The following is a 20,062-nucleotide window of genomic DNA, read 5'->3' as shown; positions in this document are numbered from 1 at the left end:
AACCGCTGATATTTCGAAGCCAGACATTCATTATATACGTCAAGATGGATCCTCTTAGCTCATTAGCGATAGCTGCGGCGGTATTCCAATTTCTGGACATTGGTGGAAAGCTCCTTGTCAAGGGCTGGGGATATTATAAAAATATGCGAGGGGAACTGCGAAAGGAAACACCTGACTATGGGCAACTCAATGATGAAAAAAGGGAATTATTAAGAGCCTTTGAAGATTTGTCGTCGCAAATTTCCGGGATCCAAGCCACTTCTGAAAATATGATGGCTTCAGAGCTCGCAACACCTGCCAACGGACAATCATTGCGGCTATTATCCACATGCACCAGCCTTTCTAGAGACCTTGAGAAGATCAAAAAGAAGATCAATCCGCCGAGCAAGGAGAAGATAAACTGCAAAGACCATCTGCGGTATCATCCACATGGAGAGGAAAGTTGTAAGGAATGCCAAAAGAGGAATGACGCAGAGATCATGGAATTCAACAGAAATGAAAAGAATATTGAGGAGATTAGGAGGCGACTTGAGGCTCTCAGGCGCAATGTAATTGACTCTGTGATCCTGGGCCTATGGTACGTCCTCGCACGTCTGCGTTCGATTTAATGACATCTTTTTTCCTATTACAGATCCAGTTTAAGTCAAGAGACTAACTCACGAGCACGACTTAGGGATGACTCAAAGCGTACTAAGCAATGGGAAGTGCACTTTAGTAATAAACTGGACAAGGTCGTTGGCTTACTCGAAAGGACCGAGAAATTGGAAGAAGACTTTCATCCGCAATCGACATCATCAAACCAGGAGGCATCAATACAAGACCAAATTCATCATTTGGTAGATGAGGACGTGGCAAGACTGAGGAAAGCTCTAAGACCACTGATTCAAACTGGAAAAGGGCCACTATCGTTGAAGCAATTGGCAAAAGACATAATTGGATCCCTTGATCTCGAGGTCGGGGCGTCGATTGCGGTTCGCAAGGAACTTATCGACTTTCTTCGGACGAATGACTGGAAGCTGGATATTTCCATGACTGATGAATCCTTGGTGAAGATCAACCCTACCACGGTTGGTCGTGCTATAGCCTCAGATATTCGTTTTAATACCATACAATCACGCGAAGAGGCAATTTCGGATACCTCTGAAACGACATATTCTTGGATTTTTGAGGACGAACCTCAAAAAGTCCATGACATACCTATGTGGAATAGCTTCCCTAAGTGGTTCGAAGATGACTCAAATAAAGTTTACTGGATCACAGGCAAACCAGGCTCCGGCAAGTCAACCATAATGAAACTAATATTACAACAAAAGTCTTTTTGGGATACACAAACCCAGTCTAGTGGGCCATTGCGCCTTCTTCTTGTGAAGTACTACGCCTGGAATCCCGGCAATACTTTGCAAAAGTCTCTCGAAGGTCTCAAAAGGACAATTTTGTCTCAGGTGCTGGATCAATGTCCTGATTTGGCATCAGTACTGACACCGAGACGCTGGGCGTTCTGTCAAGTGTTAAGAAGCACCTCAGGCATTCCCGCGTGGACGCCAGACAATATAGAGAATGCCTTTGAGAGATTGTTATCTTCATGTGGAAGGAACATCAAACTCGCCTTATTTATCGATGGGCTTGACGAGTTCGACATGCAACCTACTGAAATTATCAAATTCATTCGTCATATAACGGCACAATGTCAAAGCGGGCTTAAAGTATGCGCAGCAAGTCGACCATGGACAGAATTTGAAGATGAATTTAATGAAGGCCCAATGCTGCAAATGCACCTACTAACAGAACGAGACATGAGAATTTTTGTCACGGAAAGTTTTAAGAACAATAAAGGTTTCATTGAACAGAAACAATTGAATGCTGGAGCCGCTACTCAGCTTCTTACCGACATAGTACAGAGGGCGAATGGAGTTTTCATTTGGGTTTCAATAGTCGTGCAACATTTGTTGGCTCTTTTACTTCAAGGGCAGTCAATATCTCAGGCTCGGCAAACTCTCAAAGCCCTCCCTTCGGACATCTCGTCTCTGTACGATATCATGTGGGCTAGCATCAGTCCGAAAAATCTCTTTGATGCATCTTATATGATGCAAGTACTGAATGCCGCTGAAGGTCCGTTGCCATGGTTTACAATGTGGCTGATTGAAGAATCGAGATTTGCCTCGGTAAACATCAATGACCTTCCAGATGATGACAGCTGGAAAGACGTCGCTATTAAATCATTGAAAAGAAAACTCGCAGCTCGAACAAAATGCATTTTGGAAATTAACGCAGATACAAGCGGTGGTTTTGTCGATTTCATCCACCGTACTGCGCGGGATTGGGCAATGCAACCTGAGAATTGGCAGCTGATATGTTCATCAAGCGCAGAATTCGATCCTCACTTATGTATTCTGAAAGCTGAGACTCTCATTGTATCCCACCAGGGGTTAGGCGAGCAAGGAGACTTTTGGGATACAGTAGCGAGAGCTCTTTGGCATGCAAGCGAGGTCAAAGACAGCCCTAAGAATACGCTGGATTTTGTTAATTCACTGAACTCCTTTAATGCTCAGGTTGATAGGCTATTCCAGACGACTTCAACCGGATGGGCAATGGTCGGCAAATATGCTAATCATTGGTCAGCTGGACAAGACAACAAGCATCGGTGGCGCATCCAAAATACTTTTCTTGGGCTGGCTGCGCAGTTCTCTATTCTACCATATATTAAAGCTGTGACCCGGTCAGATCGACGTCGTTTAGCTCAAACCTTTTCTCGAGATTCTCTAGGTCTTCTCGAAAACGCGATATTTGGCTACTCTTTTTATATGCCGTTAGCTCTTTCCAAGAACGGCTTTCGCCCCCGAATACCCTGTGGCCGGAGATTGGCAACTGTGGAATATCTGTTGGAACAAGGCGTTCACCAATCGACAGTGCACGCAAGAGATGGCAGACATGATATTAAAGAGGAGATACAGAATATATTGCAGGACGACACATCGCAGGACGTTCTGGAATACTATTCTACAGTGAAAACGCACTTAGATAATCGAGACTTCAGAGCAAGTGCTAAAACTATGGGACTACGCATTAGATATTTTTTCAAAGGTGAAAAGCATAGTTAAGTATTATAATACCTTTAATCTAAAGGCTGGGGCATAGTGCTGCTCTAAAACAGCTGTTACAGCTTTACTGGATCTCTTGATCAAGAATATTACCTCCACAATACTCTTGATAATTATTTTACTTTACACTTAAGTGCTGCTATCATGGCGCATATGGCTATAAAGCTGGTATTATAGTCCCCAAAGTCAAGATTGCTACTACTATATGCGTGAGTGTATTAGCTACTTCTATATAAGTACATACAGCTATAGTAGACGTAATAGATGTAGTAGACGTAGTAGACGTAGTAGACGTAGTAGACGTAGTAGACGTAGTAGACGTAGTAGACGTAGTAGACGTAGTAGATATAGTAGATATACTATTAAGTTGCTCCCAGCCGAAAGAGAAAAGCAGCCATTATCACAGGCGGCAAAGCAACAATAAGAGCCCCGAGCCCCATACCGCCCTGGATATCGCCCTTTAACGTGGTCCACAACACGCTCGCTAATATACTAATCGAGATGGTAACCATAACGATCCAAAATACAGCTGCACGATTCGGGCCTTCGATGACGTGAATGCCCCAACCCTCAGTCGCTTCTCCACAGTCAACGACCTTGTGGTTCCGCCTCTTTGGGAGTCGTGGTAGCCAGGTGTACCGGTTTGGGCTAAGGTCACCGTCGCCGTGCTCGAGATAATGCACAAAGATTTCGGGAGGCATTGGCGGTGGTATGAACTCGTAGTCGATGCAGGTATTGGGGGGCATCGAGTTGGGTCTATCACATACCGAGACGTATCCGTGACGCAAATTCCAGAGAGTGAACTAGCAGGCTTCGTGTTAGCTTCTCTCAATATCTCCGAAGAAGCAGTCAAGGCTTACGCGGACAAACTCGACGGTTACCGGCTTCACCAGGAAATGCAGGCGGGAACGCACGCCCCGGTACTGTAGATAGGCCTTCTTCATCTGCGAAAAGGCCTCTGAGTCGGAGTTTATACGCGACATGTCTAATTCGGCCAGTGTCTTATACATTCCGCCGGTATTGACACATAGGGCGAGGAATTTGGGAGGGATTGCATCGACACTAGATGCGTCAGTGCTACCTGTTGACAAAGATGTCCTGTTCGAACTTGTCCTGCTTGAAGTTGTCCTGCTCGAACTTGAAGACCTTGAGATCATGTGATGCGGATTGGTCTGAGACTGCTCCGAATCACTCGAGCTGTTTGTAGATTTCTCATCAACAGACGTGTCTAATGACGATTTCAGGTCATCTAAATCAGACGTCTTAGTTTCGACAAAGTCGCCGTACAAGTCCACGCCACAGTCCTAACAGATGACAAAGGAGCTCAGTCAGTCCCGTGCTATTCCTTATATATCGATCTTACTAGCATGTATAAGAACTTACGCAGGTCCATTCTATTCTTCTATAGCCCGGCTTAAGCCTAGGTCTAGCTATTTTCCTTATCCAGGAAAGTAAGCGCATGTGTGATAGGCGGTTTGCTCTAGTTGGTGGCTTTATAGGTGTGGGTGTGCCTGAGGCTTGGCCGCCGCGCAAGTCTCTCGATGGCTGCCTGTCATTCACACGAGGTGGAATAGCATTTTCTCTGTGTTTTGCCTTATCGGCCAGATCGTATGTTGGCTTCCTATATGGGCGATTTTGCTCCTGTGGAGTTGAGATCAGGTCGTTCTGCAAGACCTGTGACTGTTGTTTATCATTTATGTAAGGCGCCGCCGTGTTTTCTTCCCACATTCCTTGATTAGATGGATACTGCGGAGGTTCATGATATAACAGTGACTCTATTGGGTGGTCAGGGGAGGGTTGCTGTAGCTGTCTGAGTTCCCTTTGAACTTTCAGCCGTTTTAACTTTTCGCGCTTCTCGAGTAATTCGGCTGTTCTTTGGAGGAGTTTGAGTCCCTTTGACATACACTAAATTTTTATAGAAATGGTATCAGCAATAGAGCATACCTTACCTCGAAAATACAAAGTAATGTATACGCATAAGCATACACCAGGGTTATGTATCCCCTAAAAGGAAGGGCTGTAAATAAAGGAGGCCTACCTTTTCTTCGACGGCGTACCACTCTTCTTCGATTCGAGCTGCCAAGCCGCTCCAGATCTCCTTACGCATACTCAGATACTCTTTTATCACACCTTCCCGCCCATCAACCGCTTTAGCATTCTCAGAGCTTTGAGAGCTGCTAGGCATGCACTAGATAGCGTGAGATGTGGTACTAAAATGGTATATTGTTACGTTTCATACCTTTTCTTCAACAACTCTCCAATCCTCCCCAATTCGAGCTGCTAACCCGCTCCAAATCTCTTCATGCATGCTCATATATTCCTTGGCTAGGTTATGCATTTTGGGAGGATCCCAGCTGTCGACGACCGCCCTTTCTGCCATTAGCCACTCATGACGTATGAAGCAGGCGTAAGGCGTCTTGAATTGGAGGTATTGACCGATTTCTTTCCAGGTGAGGCCTAGCATGCGGGTTATCAACAGCAGCTGGTCATCTTCCGGGCCCCAGTCTGCAGGGTTAGGCTTCTGTTGCTGCCATTCCTCGGATTCCAGTCTGTAAACTGAAGTAATATCCCAATCTAGGCGGTCAGAGCCAATAACATGTTAGCGGCAGTTGTAAGAAACAGTCAGTTATCCACCATACCAGGGTTATCAGACAAAGGTTGCTCGACATCATCACTCTGTTCTGGTCCAGCGCGGCGTTCAAGATCCTCCAGACGGCGTTTAAGCCTTTTGCCTGCAAATGAGTTTTAGTGAAAGGAGAAGAAAAGGAGAGAAAATATTGCATTCATAGTTCGAAAGAGAATGTGAGAGAGACATACGGTAGTTGCGCTGAGCGATGCGGTTCTGTATCCTCCTGCGCTCGGCAAGATCTGAGATTTTGGTCCAATCCTCATCGGGGTTGGCAGAGCTGCTGAAAGCGCTGCTGATCTCCTGATTCGAGGAGTGTCTCGGAGGAGAGGGCAACTCTTCGGTAGGTAGTCCAAAACCAGAGCTGCTTTCGCCGTGACTTGAGGAGGGTTGGGGAGGAGTGGGTAACTCCCAACCAGGTCGTCTAAGGCTAAAGCTGCTGAAATCCCTGCTTTCGCCGTGTTTCGATGAATGCCGAGGACGAGAGGATAACTCTTCAGCAGGTTGTCTGAACTCAGCCAAGCCGATGTCGTGGGGCGGAGTGTCGGCCATGATTATCAATTAGACAGACAAAGCATTTTTCCTCTTGGGATAAAGTGCTAAACCTAGGATACATGGTAAAGGCTACAAGCATGAATTACGAGAGATTTGCGGCTCTGCCCTGCAGAATGCCCATTGGAGGTTGAATGCACGCCAATTGGCCACCTGGATAATTACGGAGTACATGGTGAGGGGGATGCATGAGGAACAAAGAGTGCCTTGCAGCGAGCCTTGCGGGAAGCATTTGGATTGGCCTAGACAAGTGACGAGTTGCCCGCATTGCATTGAAGAGACTGGATGTAGCAAACACTTTGGTTGCTGATACTAATTGGATGTTGAGTACATCAACAGTCTGCATATAGACGTTGCTATTAATGTCTCATATGATAAGCTATGTTACGGGTTGACCTCGCATTCGCTTCTGCTATTACCGGCCCAATCGCTGTTGAGTTGAGATGTTAAAATTGGCTTCCCCACAACCTTATATTAATAGGTACGAGGTCTGCGCCTCCACCCCTTCATATAGACGTCGAGATAGGATTGATTACTTTATTTATGAGGCTATAGGGGTTTTATGGAGTTTTGTTATTTTACTCATGCAGTGCCCCAGTTTCAGCACACAGACGCTGTTTCAAAGTAAGAGTGTTTGATGATGGTTTGACATTGACTGCGCCCGCCCGTGTCCACGTTGTTAGTCGCGCTCAAAAGCTTCCATATTGCATCTAGCGCAGGTTGCCGGAAGAAGCTGTCGATTCGATTCGAGGCCTTGGCGCTTGCGCAAGCTGCCCAACAGCCGCGTCATTTTACGAGTACACACGGGATGTCAGCAATGGAGAATGGGGAATGCCTGCAAAGACTACGACTACATAGGTATCCTCTTCGCCGAGTGCATAGGCTAAAGCGGCCCTAAATTAGAAACCGAGGGGACGCGGATCTAGGCACAGCACAATAGGCAGAATGAAACTGTAGAGTACGAGTAAATACGGAATACGGAGGTTTGCTGTCGCGGCCGTTGGAAGCCAATGCACGTCCGGCATTGCGTCTTTTTGGCCGATTGCCCCATAAGGCAGCTGTGGACACCCTCTTCTCGGCTAGTCGGCCGAGGAATTATTGGAATGCAGCTGGATTGAGAGGGTGTTGGTTAGGTGAGAGTGATTTTCGTGTTGGGGGGAGATAGAGAGGGACGGGGAGTTGGAGCTGTGAAGTCATTGACATCATTGAAAGGGGATCAGATGCCGGGAACGATGAACGAGGGACAAAAAGTGGCGAATTACTTGCATATTTTCAGGGCTGACACCTTGCAGGTACCAATACATTCTGAAGAGATGATCTCTTAGTTCTTATTCAAGTTATATCATAGTTGCCATTAATACCTCGCATCTCGTATGATGGAAGAAATCGCCGAACATGCATGTCGTGTCCCTCGCTCTCGCTCAACTTTGACACTTTTTTCAGGGTCAGCGGGCCTTGGCGGGGGAGGAAATGATCGGACCGAGGCAGTGCGCATACAACGCTGGACGTGGAAATTTTTAGTCCGAAGTTGCAGTTGAAGAATGGAAACCGTTGCGCTGCTCCCACCCACTAGAAATCCGGCCTTTACGCGTATAATTGGGGTCGGAGTCGAATGCATGCAAGGCATCAGAGAAGAGATGCAGCCGGATGGATCGTGCAGAAAAGTGACAAGTTGAGGTTGAGGTTGATGTATTCTGTACTGTAGAAGTTATTGAGTGAGACATTCTGAACAGAGTCAAAACGGTGTGCAACTCCAAAAAGGCTCACCTTCAGGTCGCCGTTCCGTTCTAGAAATCCTTCACAATGCCAATGGATGCCAATGCACGCAGCTCCCAGGGCGTGCAGGGGATGACATGAAGTACCGGTACCGCCTGGCCAAGGCATCTTTGGATCCTCCACGAGGCGCAAACGCGGGCCACTGCGTCATCATGCGACGAGCGACACGTACTGGGTACTTGCGTCCTCTTGGCAGCGGGTACAGGCACTAAATAGCGCTAACGTATCGAGATTTTGGGGTGAGAAAAAACGGAACGGCTCTCGCGTGCGCTGCAGCTTCTCCAGTTCCAGTGCTTTTTCTTCGTACTCGGATTTGGGGAGAGCTCTAGTACAGAAGGCTGGGCTGTCCGGAAGTGGCTTTTTTTTTTTCTGTCAGGTTTTTATTTTTTATCTTGCGCTTCAATATCATCTTCCTCTTCTTCATCTTCTCTCCCCCACCAGCTGATTGTTATTATATGCCATATTCATACTTCTCACTCCTCCACCCCCAGCAGCTGCATCTCCAATCCTTCCATCCTCCAATATCTCAGCTTGCCAGGATCCTTCACTTCATCCCCCTGGCGCCTCTCCTCTGCTCCACCGCTGCTATATCCGTCATACTTTCATCTCAAATCCTCGGGCTGCGCGCGCTGCCGTTCGACTAATCCAGCAAATTAGGCGCGCAAACCCGCCAAGCCCTATTTCAGCAATTCTCGCATCAAATTCTCTCCAGCCCAGGCCAGGCCAGGCCCTGACCAGGTATCCGGAGCCTGCGGACTGGATTGGCGATTTCTAGGGGCGCTATAAGCCTTCCGCTTATAAAGAAGCTTAGTCGGCCCACTCGGGGCCTGACGTTGTCCGTAGTCCGTTTGGTTTGCCCTCATTGAGCTGCTTTGCTTCCGGTTTTGCATCTGCTGTTTACTATCTGGCCGGTCAGCTCGTGACTCGACTCGCTTCGATTTTTGCCGCAAGGCTCGGTCAGATCCTGTCAGCCTCTCGTTCCGTTCCGCTTCCTCCTCTCTTGTCTTCTCCTCTTCGCATCGCATCGCATCGCATCGCCGCCTTGTTTCTCCCTTCCGCTCGGATCCTACCATCTTTGCGACTCTCGCCTCGGGCTGTTACGACTCTCCGTCGAGTTGTCGCCTGCCATAGAGTCGTATTGTACTCACAGCATGGAATATGCCTCCTCCAATACCATCGCCGGTGGACGTGGGCGACAGCCAATTGGCCCCGAGAAAGGACGGTAGCACCAAGAATCCCACCAACGGATCGTCCGGGAACGCAGAGTCCCAGCCTCTGCCTATCGCAAAGCGTTCTACGACTCTACTGTCCCGGACTCCGACTCAGCAACTACAAAATGGAAAGGACAAGGAAGCCAAGGGTGTGTCGGTTAGAACCATGTCTTCAACCCCGCCAGCCGCAACCGCCCTAGACCCCTTGAGCAATGTATGTATTTCAGCCTCGCCTCTCTCTTGTTGTGGTTGGATGACGCCCACGTGAGATACTGACAGAGACATGATTCAAGCAAATCTTTCTTAGGACGAATAGCGGCACCCTCGAAACATCCCTCGCGCAGCGCCTGCGCGGCTCTACCAAGCCCGATAGCCCAACGGCGGAAAGCTTTCCTAAGAAGAGCATTAGTATTGAGAATACAGCCCGCCTGGCAAATGGCCTCGCTGATTTCCCCAGAGATCGAAAGTAGGTTTGCGCCTGGCGCCATCTTTGCACGCCCGCTGACATTCTTGGCTGTAGGAAGGGAACATCTTTCTTGAGCCGGCTTGCTATGCGAAGCGCCTTCAAGAAGAACGACGACGATGCGCCCGATTCCGACTCCGAGCTGGGCGAGCTGCGCACCGAGGGGAGTAGCGCTCGCGCCCCAATGTCCGTCATGAGCGATGGCGGTGGTTACATCCCGCTTTACAAAGAACCTCCACGCTATATCCGCGTGCGATCGCACAACAGCAAACGCCGAGACTTTAATCGACTCTTTTTAGCCCAGGAACTGCTGGGGCCCAAGCCAGAGAAGGATGACGAGCCGTCGCAAGGACGTGTGCCTGCCACTGCGGTGGGCACGCGGCTTCTGAAAGCTGGCGATGCGATATGGGCCGCAGAGTTTAGCATTGATGGTCGCTACCTTGCTGTGGCTGGCAAAGATCAGATCGTTCGGGTCTTTGCCGTCCTGTCGACGGAAGAGGAGCGCAAGGCGCACGAGGAAGAAGAGGAGGCTGAAAGAGACGCCCAGGGAAAGAGTCGAGGAGAGCGTTTGAGCGCACCCGTATTTCGAAACAAGCCGGTCCGCGAATTCGAGGCTCACACTGGAGAAGTGCTGGCCCTCTGTTGGAGCAAGAACAATTTCCTCCTGTCGACCTCAATGGACAAGACGGTGAGGCTTTGGCACGTTAGCAGACAAGAATGCCTCGCCACGTTTACGCACCACGATCTGGTCACGTCGATTGCGTTCCATCCTACCGACGACCGATTCTTTCTTGCCGGCTCCCTGGATGCTCAGCTCCGGCTTTGGAACATACCAGACAAGTCAGTGGCCTTTTCGGCCTCGACCAACGAATTTATTACGGCCGTGGCGTTTTCGCCCGACGGCAAAATGGCTATCTGCGGGGTACTGAATGGCATGTGCTCGTTCTTTGAGACGGAGGGGCTTAAGCAAAAGTTCCAGATCCACGTACGCTCGTCACGAGGAAAAAACGCCAAAGGCAGCAAAATTACGGGTATCAAGACGGCTACGGTGGCTGGAACTGGCGAAGTAAAAGTGTTGATCTCATCCAACGACTCTCGCGTTCGAATCTACAGCTTAAAGACTCGGATGCTGGATGTTAAGTTTAAAGGCCTCGAGAACCAGTCTAGCCAGATTCACGCTCGTTTCAGCGACGATGGGACCTATGTCATCTGTGGCAGTGAGGACCGAAAGGCATACATCTGGAACACGAATACGACAGAGGTCGAGATGAAGGACCGCCAGCCGTACGAGTGCTTTGATGCTCATCCAGAAGTCGTCACTACCGCTCTGTTGGCACCAACACGGACCAGGCAGCTGTTGAGCGCGTCTGGGGATCCAATCTTTGATCTGTGTAACCCGCCGCCTGTTTTGCTTCGAAGCCTCGACGAGGCTGCTCTAAGCCAAACCGAGGTGTCGGAAACAGGCACCGAGATTCATAATCCAACGCCGAGCGTCAGCATCAAGAAGCCAGAAGAGAGCCCGGCCTATCTGAACCGCTGTAAGCACATGGACGGCAACATTATAGTCACAACCGACAGGACCGGTACGATTAAGGTATTCCGACAAGACTGCGCATTCGCCAAGCGCCAGCAGAACATGTGGGAGATTGGTTCCAAATTCTCCAGCAAGGTCAGCGGGCTGGGACGAAGCGGAAGCATCATCACCAGAACTAGCGGAAGTCTGTCTAGGCGAACCTCGCTCAATCTGAGTGCTGGCCAGGCTCAGCACCCGTCTGACCGAATTATGAGCTGGCGTCAAGACGTCGATGACCAAGGGCGAGCAAGCCTCAACGTGGCGCCGATTAGGACCGAGCGATCTGCCTCGCCGAGGAAAACCCCCGTACCTCCAGCCAATATCTCGACAATCAATCCCTCAGCAGTAGCCAGGAAGCCTGTTGCCTCAGGCGGCTCACCTGTACGGCCCCCGAGGAATGGCCTCGCAAGCCCCACGGGTAGCGTACGGAACAGGGCATCGATAGGAACACTGGATGGGGGGTCGCAGCCGCCAACGCCGAGTTTCAATTTCATCAGCGTGGCGGAAAGTGATGAAACCGACAAGGATGGTAGCTTTTGGAACCTCGCTCGGTGGAGAGGCAGTCTTTCGGGGCTGAGATATTCTGTCAGCGCAAGCTCCCCCACCGAACCTACCCACGATGCCGCAGCAGCAGCTGCTGCTGCGACGGCGGCGGCGGATGACAGAAAATCCGGTGATTTTTTGAAGCCACCCAATAGGGCGGCTGCTCGGAGGAGCATTGGAGTCACGGACCTCAACAGGCCCAAGATTGTGGAAGACCAGTCAAACCGCAGGAGATCAATGGGCCCTGCCATTCGATCAAGCAAGTCGCAAGAATCGACGACTGTGGGAATGGCCATTATTGATGAACACAAGTCTGATCAGTCCTTGCCCAAGAAGCGGGCTGATTCCGGAGTGGGGAGGATGAGTGACGATACAGCTGAATGATGAAGAGGAAGGAAGAAGAAGACAAAGGTCCCGCATTAGTTGAAGCTGATGCGAGTCTGTTTTGGTTATTTTCATTTCTTATCTGGTGGCTGCTTTGGCCGGCCCATGTTTCATGCCTTTGACGGTAGCTTTCCTTTTTCTTGTTATTTTTTCATTATAACGGCTGCATACCAAGCGTGGAGTTTTTATTCTTTTGTCTACATTTCTTTGCTATACCAATTGTTGTGGTGCGGTCATGGGAGGGAAGGGCTACGTGTGTGGCTTTCTTTTGGAACACGGAACAAGGCTTGTGTGTGGAAGGGGGGCTTCTTTTGGGTGTATTGTTGCGGCGCATGTAGAATAGGGGGGATCAAGTATTGATATCATGGGATATTTGACACACGCGAGATGGAACAATGAAAGTGCGAATAGAGCGGGGTTTTACAGCGATACAGTTTTTGAACGTGCAACGTGAATGTGTGTTTTTGGTATGATTATATTTTGCAGACTGGAGATGACTTATATGTCTGTCTACTCGTCCGTTATGGTATCCTCTGCCAACACCATGCATTGCAGGTATCTCGTTTGCATGTGCTCTCTTTTTTCCTTTCATATTTCATGTATCCTCCGCTGCAGCGATCCTTGTCTTCGTCCCGCACGTATTTAAAAGTCCTCGGTGGTGTTGAGCTGCAAAATCACCACCAATCAGCAAAAACTCTCTCTCTTCTCTCCCTCCTCGTTCCCCTCGGATCACAATTTACTCACCTCACCAGCAGCCTTGCTCTTCTCCGCAACCGCCGCCGTCAACTTCTGCAGCGCAGGCGGGTTCGCGCCCGTCAGGGTATCAGCCTTATCCCCATTCTCGAAAATAAAAAACGCAGGAATGCTGCGAATGCCCAGCTCAAACGCCAAATCAGGCACCTCGTCGGTATCGAAGCGGGCGAAAGTGTATTTGTCGTTGGAAAAGGCCTCGGCGTGCTTGTTGAACATGGGGGAGATGGCTTTGCAGGGGCCGCACCAGGTTGCGTGGGCTTGGAGGGCGACGTAGGGTGTTGCCTTGGTGAGTTCGTCGAACTGGGCTTTGGTCTTGATGTCGATGACGGCCATTTTGATTGATTTGGGGTTGTTTGTTTGAGGATGTTGTGGAGGTGTTTGTTTGTTTGGGTTGGAAGGGAGGAGGTTTATGAGAGTTTTTTTTTTCTTGGTGGAGTTTTGGGGAGAGAAGCAGTTGTGATGATGTAAGTGTAACTTAGTGGTGAACCTCGGTAGCGCTCAACAGATATCAAAGCTCTGCAATAGATTGATGTGTGTTTTAATTGTATTGGAATGATTTAAAAAGATAAGGTTGATGGGGCGTTGCAATCGGTTTTATACATTCTATTTGGCCTTCCATCTGTCCGCTATAAGTAATCATTTCCCGGCACCCCTCCGTGTTTTTTGGCTCAATTACAAATGTCATCATCGCCTTTGTTCTTGACGCACGTAATTACATTACCCAAGCTAGGTAGCTAGCAGGGCGCTGCAAACTGGTACTGTATGGAAGGTATGTGCAGGTACGCCTAGCGCTAAAAGTTGCCGTGAGCTACCCAGAGGGTACCTACAAATAGATGATTCCAGCACCTTGAAGAAATGGAATACCTTACTTGGCCTGGGGCCGCAGTTCGCCGCAGTGCCGGGTGAAAAGCGGGCATTTGCCGTTTTGGAATGGTTAGGGCGGGATTGCGTGATTCGAGGGGGGGCTTTTGCTGACAAAAAGAGGAAAAGAGGGAGGTTCGGATGTCGCGAGGAGTTGGTTCGGGTTGTCGCTGGGAGGATGTTGGGAGGCTGTGTGACGTAGTTTTGTTGACTTTTACATATCAGACTGAAGAGCTTTGGAATAGCTCTTTGCTATAGCTAACGTGGGTATTAGATGATGAGGCTGTGAGGTGGAAGAGAGTCGTAGAAGCTGTGTTGCGCATTTCTCAGCTCTACGGACATGTACGGACAAAGGTGGGGGGATTGTTCATGAGTCTCTCGCATTACTACGCAAAGCTGCGAGTTGTTCCCTTGATGCGCATAGCTTTGGTAATCGCCATTCCGTGAAGCTCATTAATCTATCGTGTGTAACATCATCATCTCTGTATTTTTATTTTTAGAGTTGTTGATCTGTGTGCAGCTGTGAAACGGGCAACTAAATGCGATGCGCTTTAGGGGGATGCGTGAATGTGGCTGTAGCTGCATTTGTAAGCTTTGCTAGGCTCATGCCCCTTAATGCAATCCAGATGCGTGTAAATCGCAACCCAGACAATTCAAGGTGCATGTGCTGAGATATGGCTTCAAGACTTTCCGTTTTCTGTTCTGTTTCTTCCCCCTTTCTTCTAGACCGCCCAATACGATGCTTTTTCTGGAACTTTTTCTGGAACTTTTTCTGGATCTCTTCCCCGTGCGAGTATTTGGTATAAATTTGTAGGGTAATGTGAAAGAGAAGAGCTTCGTAACCATCTGCCCACTAGAGAAGGTATGTTTGTGATGAGGTTGACGGTGAATTGGAACTGGGTTTCTGCGATCAACGCAATCAATGTGTGATCTTATACCGTCAATTCCTCCCCCAAAAAGTGCTCGGTTTTCGCAAATAAAGCTATTTGTCTGGTAATCCTCAACAGTTGGTTGGATAGCATACGCCCTCTGATGATGTGTGTATGTTCCCGCCAAATTGACGAGATAGGCAAGTACACGAGGAGGTCTCGATGTACTTAGCAACTAAAGAGTATCATTCTAGTAATAAACGGAGAGAAGAAAAAAAACAAAGAATGAAAAGGGCAATACCGGGATTGCGGTTCGCAGATCGACATCTGCAATTCTGTGTAACAGTCTATCTGGGTTGTGGTTGTTCTTACACACGTTTTACTATCCATTTCGACTAATAACACAACAAATGCCAACACAACAAATGTGAAAGTTACCAAGAAATGATGAACGCGACGGCATCGAGAGCCAGTCAGCCTATAGATAACCCATGCGGCTATTTGATTTGCCGTAACGCTCTTATAGAAGGTGACAAGTTCACTGAGCTTGAAGTGTCCCTAACCATACAGACGGCATTCGCCTTCCGTAATTATAGTAGACACCACAGATGCGGCCGCCACATGAGCTTAGCGTATCGTATTCTGCGCCCTCTCAGAAGTCTATGGTATCAAGTACCTCATCACGCGGCTTAAATAGCATTAGGGTATTTGTAGATTTAAGACGTTATCTAATAAACACTTACAATTTGTAATATCCCATCCTGAATCATCTTCCTTTCGTGTGATTCCTTGACATACAATTCTCACAGGCGCTCTTACTATCATGCGACCACCTTACTTAAAGACTTTGGAGGCACCTCTGCAGCTCCGACGGATATTCAATTAACCTCTATACAAGGCCGACTAGTTTAGTTTATGCAGTCATATTGCTTCACTCTCCACAGATTTACACTCTTATATCTTTCTAATTGGGGCATGAGTAAACACCGAATAGTAATCCCAGTTGATGGTCCTTTGTTGAGGCCCAATGTGGCTAGGCTACCCTTGAGGAGTTGTGCAACCAGTTTTCAGACCTCTTCAACTGGCAATAGCACATTGACTAAGAGAAGGCGCGGGCGCTTAATGCATGTCAGAAATAAAGAGCAATGGGTTCGTGCCAAGAGAACTGGAATTCATGCGCCAAACGCTCGACTATCTAGGCAAGCGTGCCGACGACTGACAGCTGTAGGCCAATAGAGGGACTACGAATACACCAACAGCTCGCTCTTTACTCGCTCTAACAAGTGTAAGCTCAGTACACAAGCACGTACGACCTGACACATGTAAAAAGATAAAGGAACTTCCTAGTTGCTGATAACGAGGTGCTTTTGACGGTTATTAATAAGTTTGCATTAGATCGGGTACTTGCTTACCTGCTATGCTAAGAGTTGCTGATCCTATGAAGATCTGTAAACGAGGCCAAACCAAGTCATACAAACGACTATTAATCCCGAAACCCCGAATTATGGGACGCTGGTCTTGAAACGCCGAGAGTTGCAACCTCGGGATTTGCATGCCATGATGACAAGTAACGGGAATTCAAGAAGAGGCACCTAATTTGAAACAGTCAATACTACATTGCTTATCTGCATTTGCGTAACCCTGTCACCACACTCGCAGCAGCTATGGCGCGAGTAGCATCATATCTAGAAATAGCTTCAACCAGGGTAGGACTTTAAAAGCTTATAGGCTAAAAGGTGGTACGATACACCCTTTGATGCATGATACCCGGCTTTAGCTATTTGACATATTATCTCCAAGCTGCAATACTGTCGTATTTATTACTTCGGGGTGCCTGGGCTAGCCTCGGAGTCCTTATAATATCCTCCTTACCGAGAAACAGTCAGAATGGGTTAACGGGCAGCAACAAATGAGATGTAACGGTAACTTTGTTGATTTCGATAATGGCATTGCGGTAAGGGATCACCATGAGGTTCTGAGGCATAAAAAAGAGTAGCAACATACTAGCGTCCGTGGAAGTGAATCAGATGCCATTGGACGGGGGACGCTAATAAGAAGTAGTTGGTGGACGCTGTTCTTACAAAGGCATCCGAACCATCTCCTATCCATCCGATGGATTTGTCAACTACGCGTAGTATTGGTCCGGGATATTGTTTCCCATAGTGAATTATTATTCCATTAGGGTTATCGGGACTGAATAAACTGCCGAGGCGGGCCTGGGATAATCCCCATCGTACATTGAGTGATTGGCTCGAAACTCCGCGATGTTACGCGTATAGCTCTTTTTTCCAGTTTAGGAAAGACATCTCGCGAAACCCCCCTTCCCCTTCCCCGGTTTTCAGTCCCGGGATGTTTCTAGATGCATGTGTTCGCAGTCTACGGAGTATAAAACATCATGTTAGCCAGGGGCAAGAACGGGTGCTATACGGACCCGAGGACCCGTGATGCAACGATAGGGTTGAGGGAGTGGGACATGCATGCATATTCAGCTCACCATAGCCCCTTTGTGATGCTACGTAGATGCTGAGTCTCTTATCGAGCTGTAAACTCGGGTAAATCCAATGGGGATTAAACAGCTTCAACGCCAGTATCGAGAAAGCTTAAGAAACGAGAGAAGGAGGGTAACGGAACAGAGTACAGGCAGGTGCTATGCCCTACGATTCAAGCATGTGAAACACTGTTACAGACTATTGCACATCATTCGTATAAACCACGTAATATCCCTGTCATGGTAGGATATAAAATGCTTGTCATGGCAATCTGCTCCTACTTTGGGCGGTTGTTGCATTCTTTTATCGCAGATCCACCAAAGCGGCTTCGGCAAAGTTGCCGGGTTCGATTAGTCGTGATGCGGCCGCATCTCCCCCCGCTTGGCACAGATTCGCCCAATAAGTGGATTTTGGAAAACAAGGAGCATGTCTAGTAGCTAGCTGAACAACCCCAGTCAATGTGATGTTTGTTGCAATACTTGAGTTCCCCCACTCACACTGCGAGGAAGTGTATATAAGTGGCCATAGGGACTGTAGTCTGCCTGCTCTTGTTGTCAGAAGTCTAGTTCCTTGGGAGATACTTGTTCGGCCAGTGCTCGGCTTTGAAAATACAGCATGGCGATCCTTTTAGATAATCCCGTGGCTGCGATTTCGTTGAAAAGCGTCGTAGTGTTGCCACTGTTAGCAGTGATATCGGTAGGATCTTTGTGAGAGAGTGATGGCGTGGGCGTCTATGGTCTAACACAAGCAACTAGGGACTGCTTTACATCGCATACACTGCGATTTACAATTTATTTTTTCATCCTCTCAGAAAATTCCCCGGTCCAAAACTATGGGCTCTTCATTATGGCTTTTACGCTCGCCTGGAGCTCTCTGGTGAAGGTCATCGCAGGATGTTACAGATACACCAAAAATACGGCCCAATTGTCAGAGTTGCCCCCGACCATCTGGCTATTTGCCACCCTGATGGAATGAATAATCTTTCAGGCCATCGCAAGCCCGGCCAACTGGAAAATGGAAAAGAATTCGTCCGCACTGAGAGCAATCCCGGCACCATTATTGGCGCGGACCGTCAAGATCACACCCGAATGCGAAAGAGCATGGCAAACGCCTTTTCGCAACAGGCCATGCTCGATCAGCAGCCCTTGATTGTATCCTACGTCGATAAGCTCTTTGAGAACCTTGAACGCTTCGCCGCGAAGGGAGAAGTGTTTGACGCTGTCGCCTGGTACAATTACACGACTTTCGATATTGTGGGCGACTTGGCCTTTGGTGAACCCTTTGGGTGTCTTCAGGAATCCACCTTTCATCCATGGGTTGAACTCGTCTTTAAAAGTCTTAAAAATATTGCATTTGACTCGTCATTTAGACGCATGGGCTTTCTATACAATCTTCTTGTGATGCTTACCCCAAAGTCTGTCATGACCAAGTTTATAGAACACAGAGAGCTGTCTGAACAGAAAGTCCGCAAGAGGCTCAACACGAAGACGGACCGAAAGGATTTCATGGCATGCATGACATCTAGAAAGGGAAAAGATGTAAGAGATACAAGTGAACAAGCGGAGTTAATGAGGTCGTTGGAGTACTAACATGATTACACAGGAACTGACTTTCCAAGAGCTCACTGCCAATGCCAGCATTCTCATCATGGCTGGCTCCGAGACAACCGCGACGGCGCTCTCTGCGGCCACATACTACCTTGGCTTACACCCGGAGCCCTTGAAGAAGCTATGCGATGAAGTGAGGTCTGCATTTCAATCGGAAGACGAGATTGATCTCGTGAGTGTCGGTCGCCTAGACTACATGCTCGCCGTTTTGAACGAAGCGATGAGACTTCACTCGCCAGTCCCCGCTACGACGCCACGAACCATTAATGAGATGGGCGATACAATTGGAGGCCAATTCATTCCTCCAGGAGTACGTATGGCTTAACTTGCGATGCAACTCATCTTGCTTACATGTGTATTTCCACAGACTCATATTGACATTTGGTACTGGACTTTGTTCCACAACCCCGAGTACTGGGTTCAGGTCGAAGAATTTATTCCCGAGCGCTGGCTGGGAGACGCACGATTCGATAGCGATAAGAAGCAAATCTTCACCCCATTCTCTGTTGGGCCTAGAGGTTGTATTGGCAAGAAGTGAGTTGTTCTGAAGCGCGATTTTGATCATCACTAACGATGTGTGCACACAGTCTTGCTTATGCTGAAATGCGCCTCATTATGGCGAGACTCATCTGGAACTACGATATCGAGCTTCTTGATGAAAGTATCGGCTGGGATAAGAGGTGCGAAGTTTACATCGTCTACAATAAGGGACCTCTCTATATCCGCTTGAAGCCTAGAAAATGAAGGAAGAGAAGAGGCCGGAGTCGGTACCTGGGCCGAATTGAGTGGATGACGTTAAGGTGTAGCTGCTGCTAAGCTCTGGACATTTTGTACTTTACATATCCATGGATACGATAAGTGTCGCATAAGTTGCTGCCTAACCGTGACCTTGCATTGTCTAACAACTTGACTCGGTGGTGCTTTAAACAAGTAAAGATTTGGACGCGCGTGCTGAAACTAAATACTGCAAAATAACCCGAATCTAGTGGACTGCTGACGCATGAATTGTGGCGCAAACCCGGACTTAATCACCCCTGAACACGCTTATTAATTTTGCCTGGCCGTATTCTGCCTCAAGTTTCACCGAGTCTCTAGCTTTTTATATGTCGTTTATCAATGGAAACGGAATTAATAAAGGTTACCGGTTAACTGACAATTGCATCACTGCTTCCTTTAAACCAATCTTTGCTAATCATCCACCGACGACTTAGATTGAGGTAGTTCTTCACAACGCCCCAATCAATGGATGAGTCCCCT

General features: G+C 48.2%; 5 protein-coding genes across 5 annotated transcripts; 3 read left to right on the top strand and 2 right to left on the bottom strand.

Moving 5' to 3' along the window:
- Window positions 1–44: 44 nt before the first annotated feature.
- T069G_11357 (AAA domain-containing protein) lies at window positions 45–3,098 on the top strand (the record flags this gene model as incomplete). Its single annotated transcript, XM_056178562.1, has 3 exons — window positions 45–577; window positions 674–1,534; window positions 1,592–3,098. The coding sequence occupies 3 exons, from the start codon at window positions 45–47 to the stop codon at window positions 3,096–3,098; spliced, it is 2,901 nt and encodes a 966-aa protein (XP_056023436.1).
- A 362-nt stretch (window positions 3,099–3,460) lies between these two features.
- T069G_11356 (uncharacterized protein) lies at window positions 3,461–6,276 on the bottom strand (the record flags this gene model as incomplete). Its single annotated transcript, XM_056178561.1, has 7 exons — window positions 3,461–3,901; window positions 3,959–4,402; window positions 4,482–5,003; window positions 5,137–5,286; window positions 5,338–5,672; window positions 5,738–5,830; window positions 5,916–6,276. The coding sequence occupies 7 exons, from the start codon at window positions 6,274–6,276 to the stop codon at window positions 3,461–3,463; spliced, it is 2,346 nt and encodes a 781-aa protein (XP_056023435.1).
- Window positions 6,277–9,210: 2,934 nt separating this feature from the next.
- On the top strand, window positions 9,211–12,226 carry T069G_11355 (WD domain, g-beta repeat domain-containing protein; the record flags this gene model as incomplete). The annotated part of the gene is made up of 3 exons (XM_056178560.1): window positions 9,211–9,477; window positions 9,557–9,729; window positions 9,784–12,226. 3 exons carry the CDS (start codon window positions 9,211–9,213, stop codon window positions 12,224–12,226), a joined length of 2,883 nt encoding a protein of 960 aa, XP_056023434.1.
- Window positions 12,227–12,868: 642 nt separating this feature from the next.
- T069G_11354 (thioredoxin domain-containing protein) lies at window positions 12,869–13,312 on the bottom strand (the record flags this gene model as incomplete). The annotated part of the gene is made up of 2 exons (XM_056178559.1): window positions 12,869–12,892; window positions 12,971–13,312. The coding sequence occupies 2 exons, from the start codon at window positions 13,310–13,312 to the stop codon at window positions 12,869–12,871; spliced, it is 366 nt and encodes a 121-aa protein (XP_056023433.1).
- Window positions 13,313–17,813: 4,501 nt separating this feature from the next.
- On the top strand, window positions 17,814–19,549 carry T069G_11353 (cytochrome p450 domain-containing protein; the record flags this gene model as incomplete). Its single annotated transcript, XM_056178558.1, has 5 exons — window positions 17,814–17,894; window positions 17,954–18,736; window positions 18,801–19,115; window positions 19,173–19,339; window positions 19,393–19,549. The coding sequence occupies 5 exons, from the start codon at window positions 17,814–17,816 to the stop codon at window positions 19,547–19,549; spliced, it is 1,503 nt and encodes a 500-aa protein (XP_056023432.1).
- Window positions 19,550–20,062: the final 513 nt, after the last annotated feature.

The sequence above is a fragment of the Trichoderma breve genome (genome assembly GCF_028502605.1).
Source record: "Trichoderma breve strain T069 chromosome 7 map unlocalized scaffold00008, whole genome shotgun sequence".
NCBI classification, from domain to species: Eukaryota; Fungi; Ascomycota; class Sordariomycetes; order Hypocreales; family Hypocreaceae; genus Trichoderma; species Trichoderma breve.
Note: the sequence above shows the minus strand (reverse complement) of the source record. Positions and strands in the feature narration are given on the sequence as shown.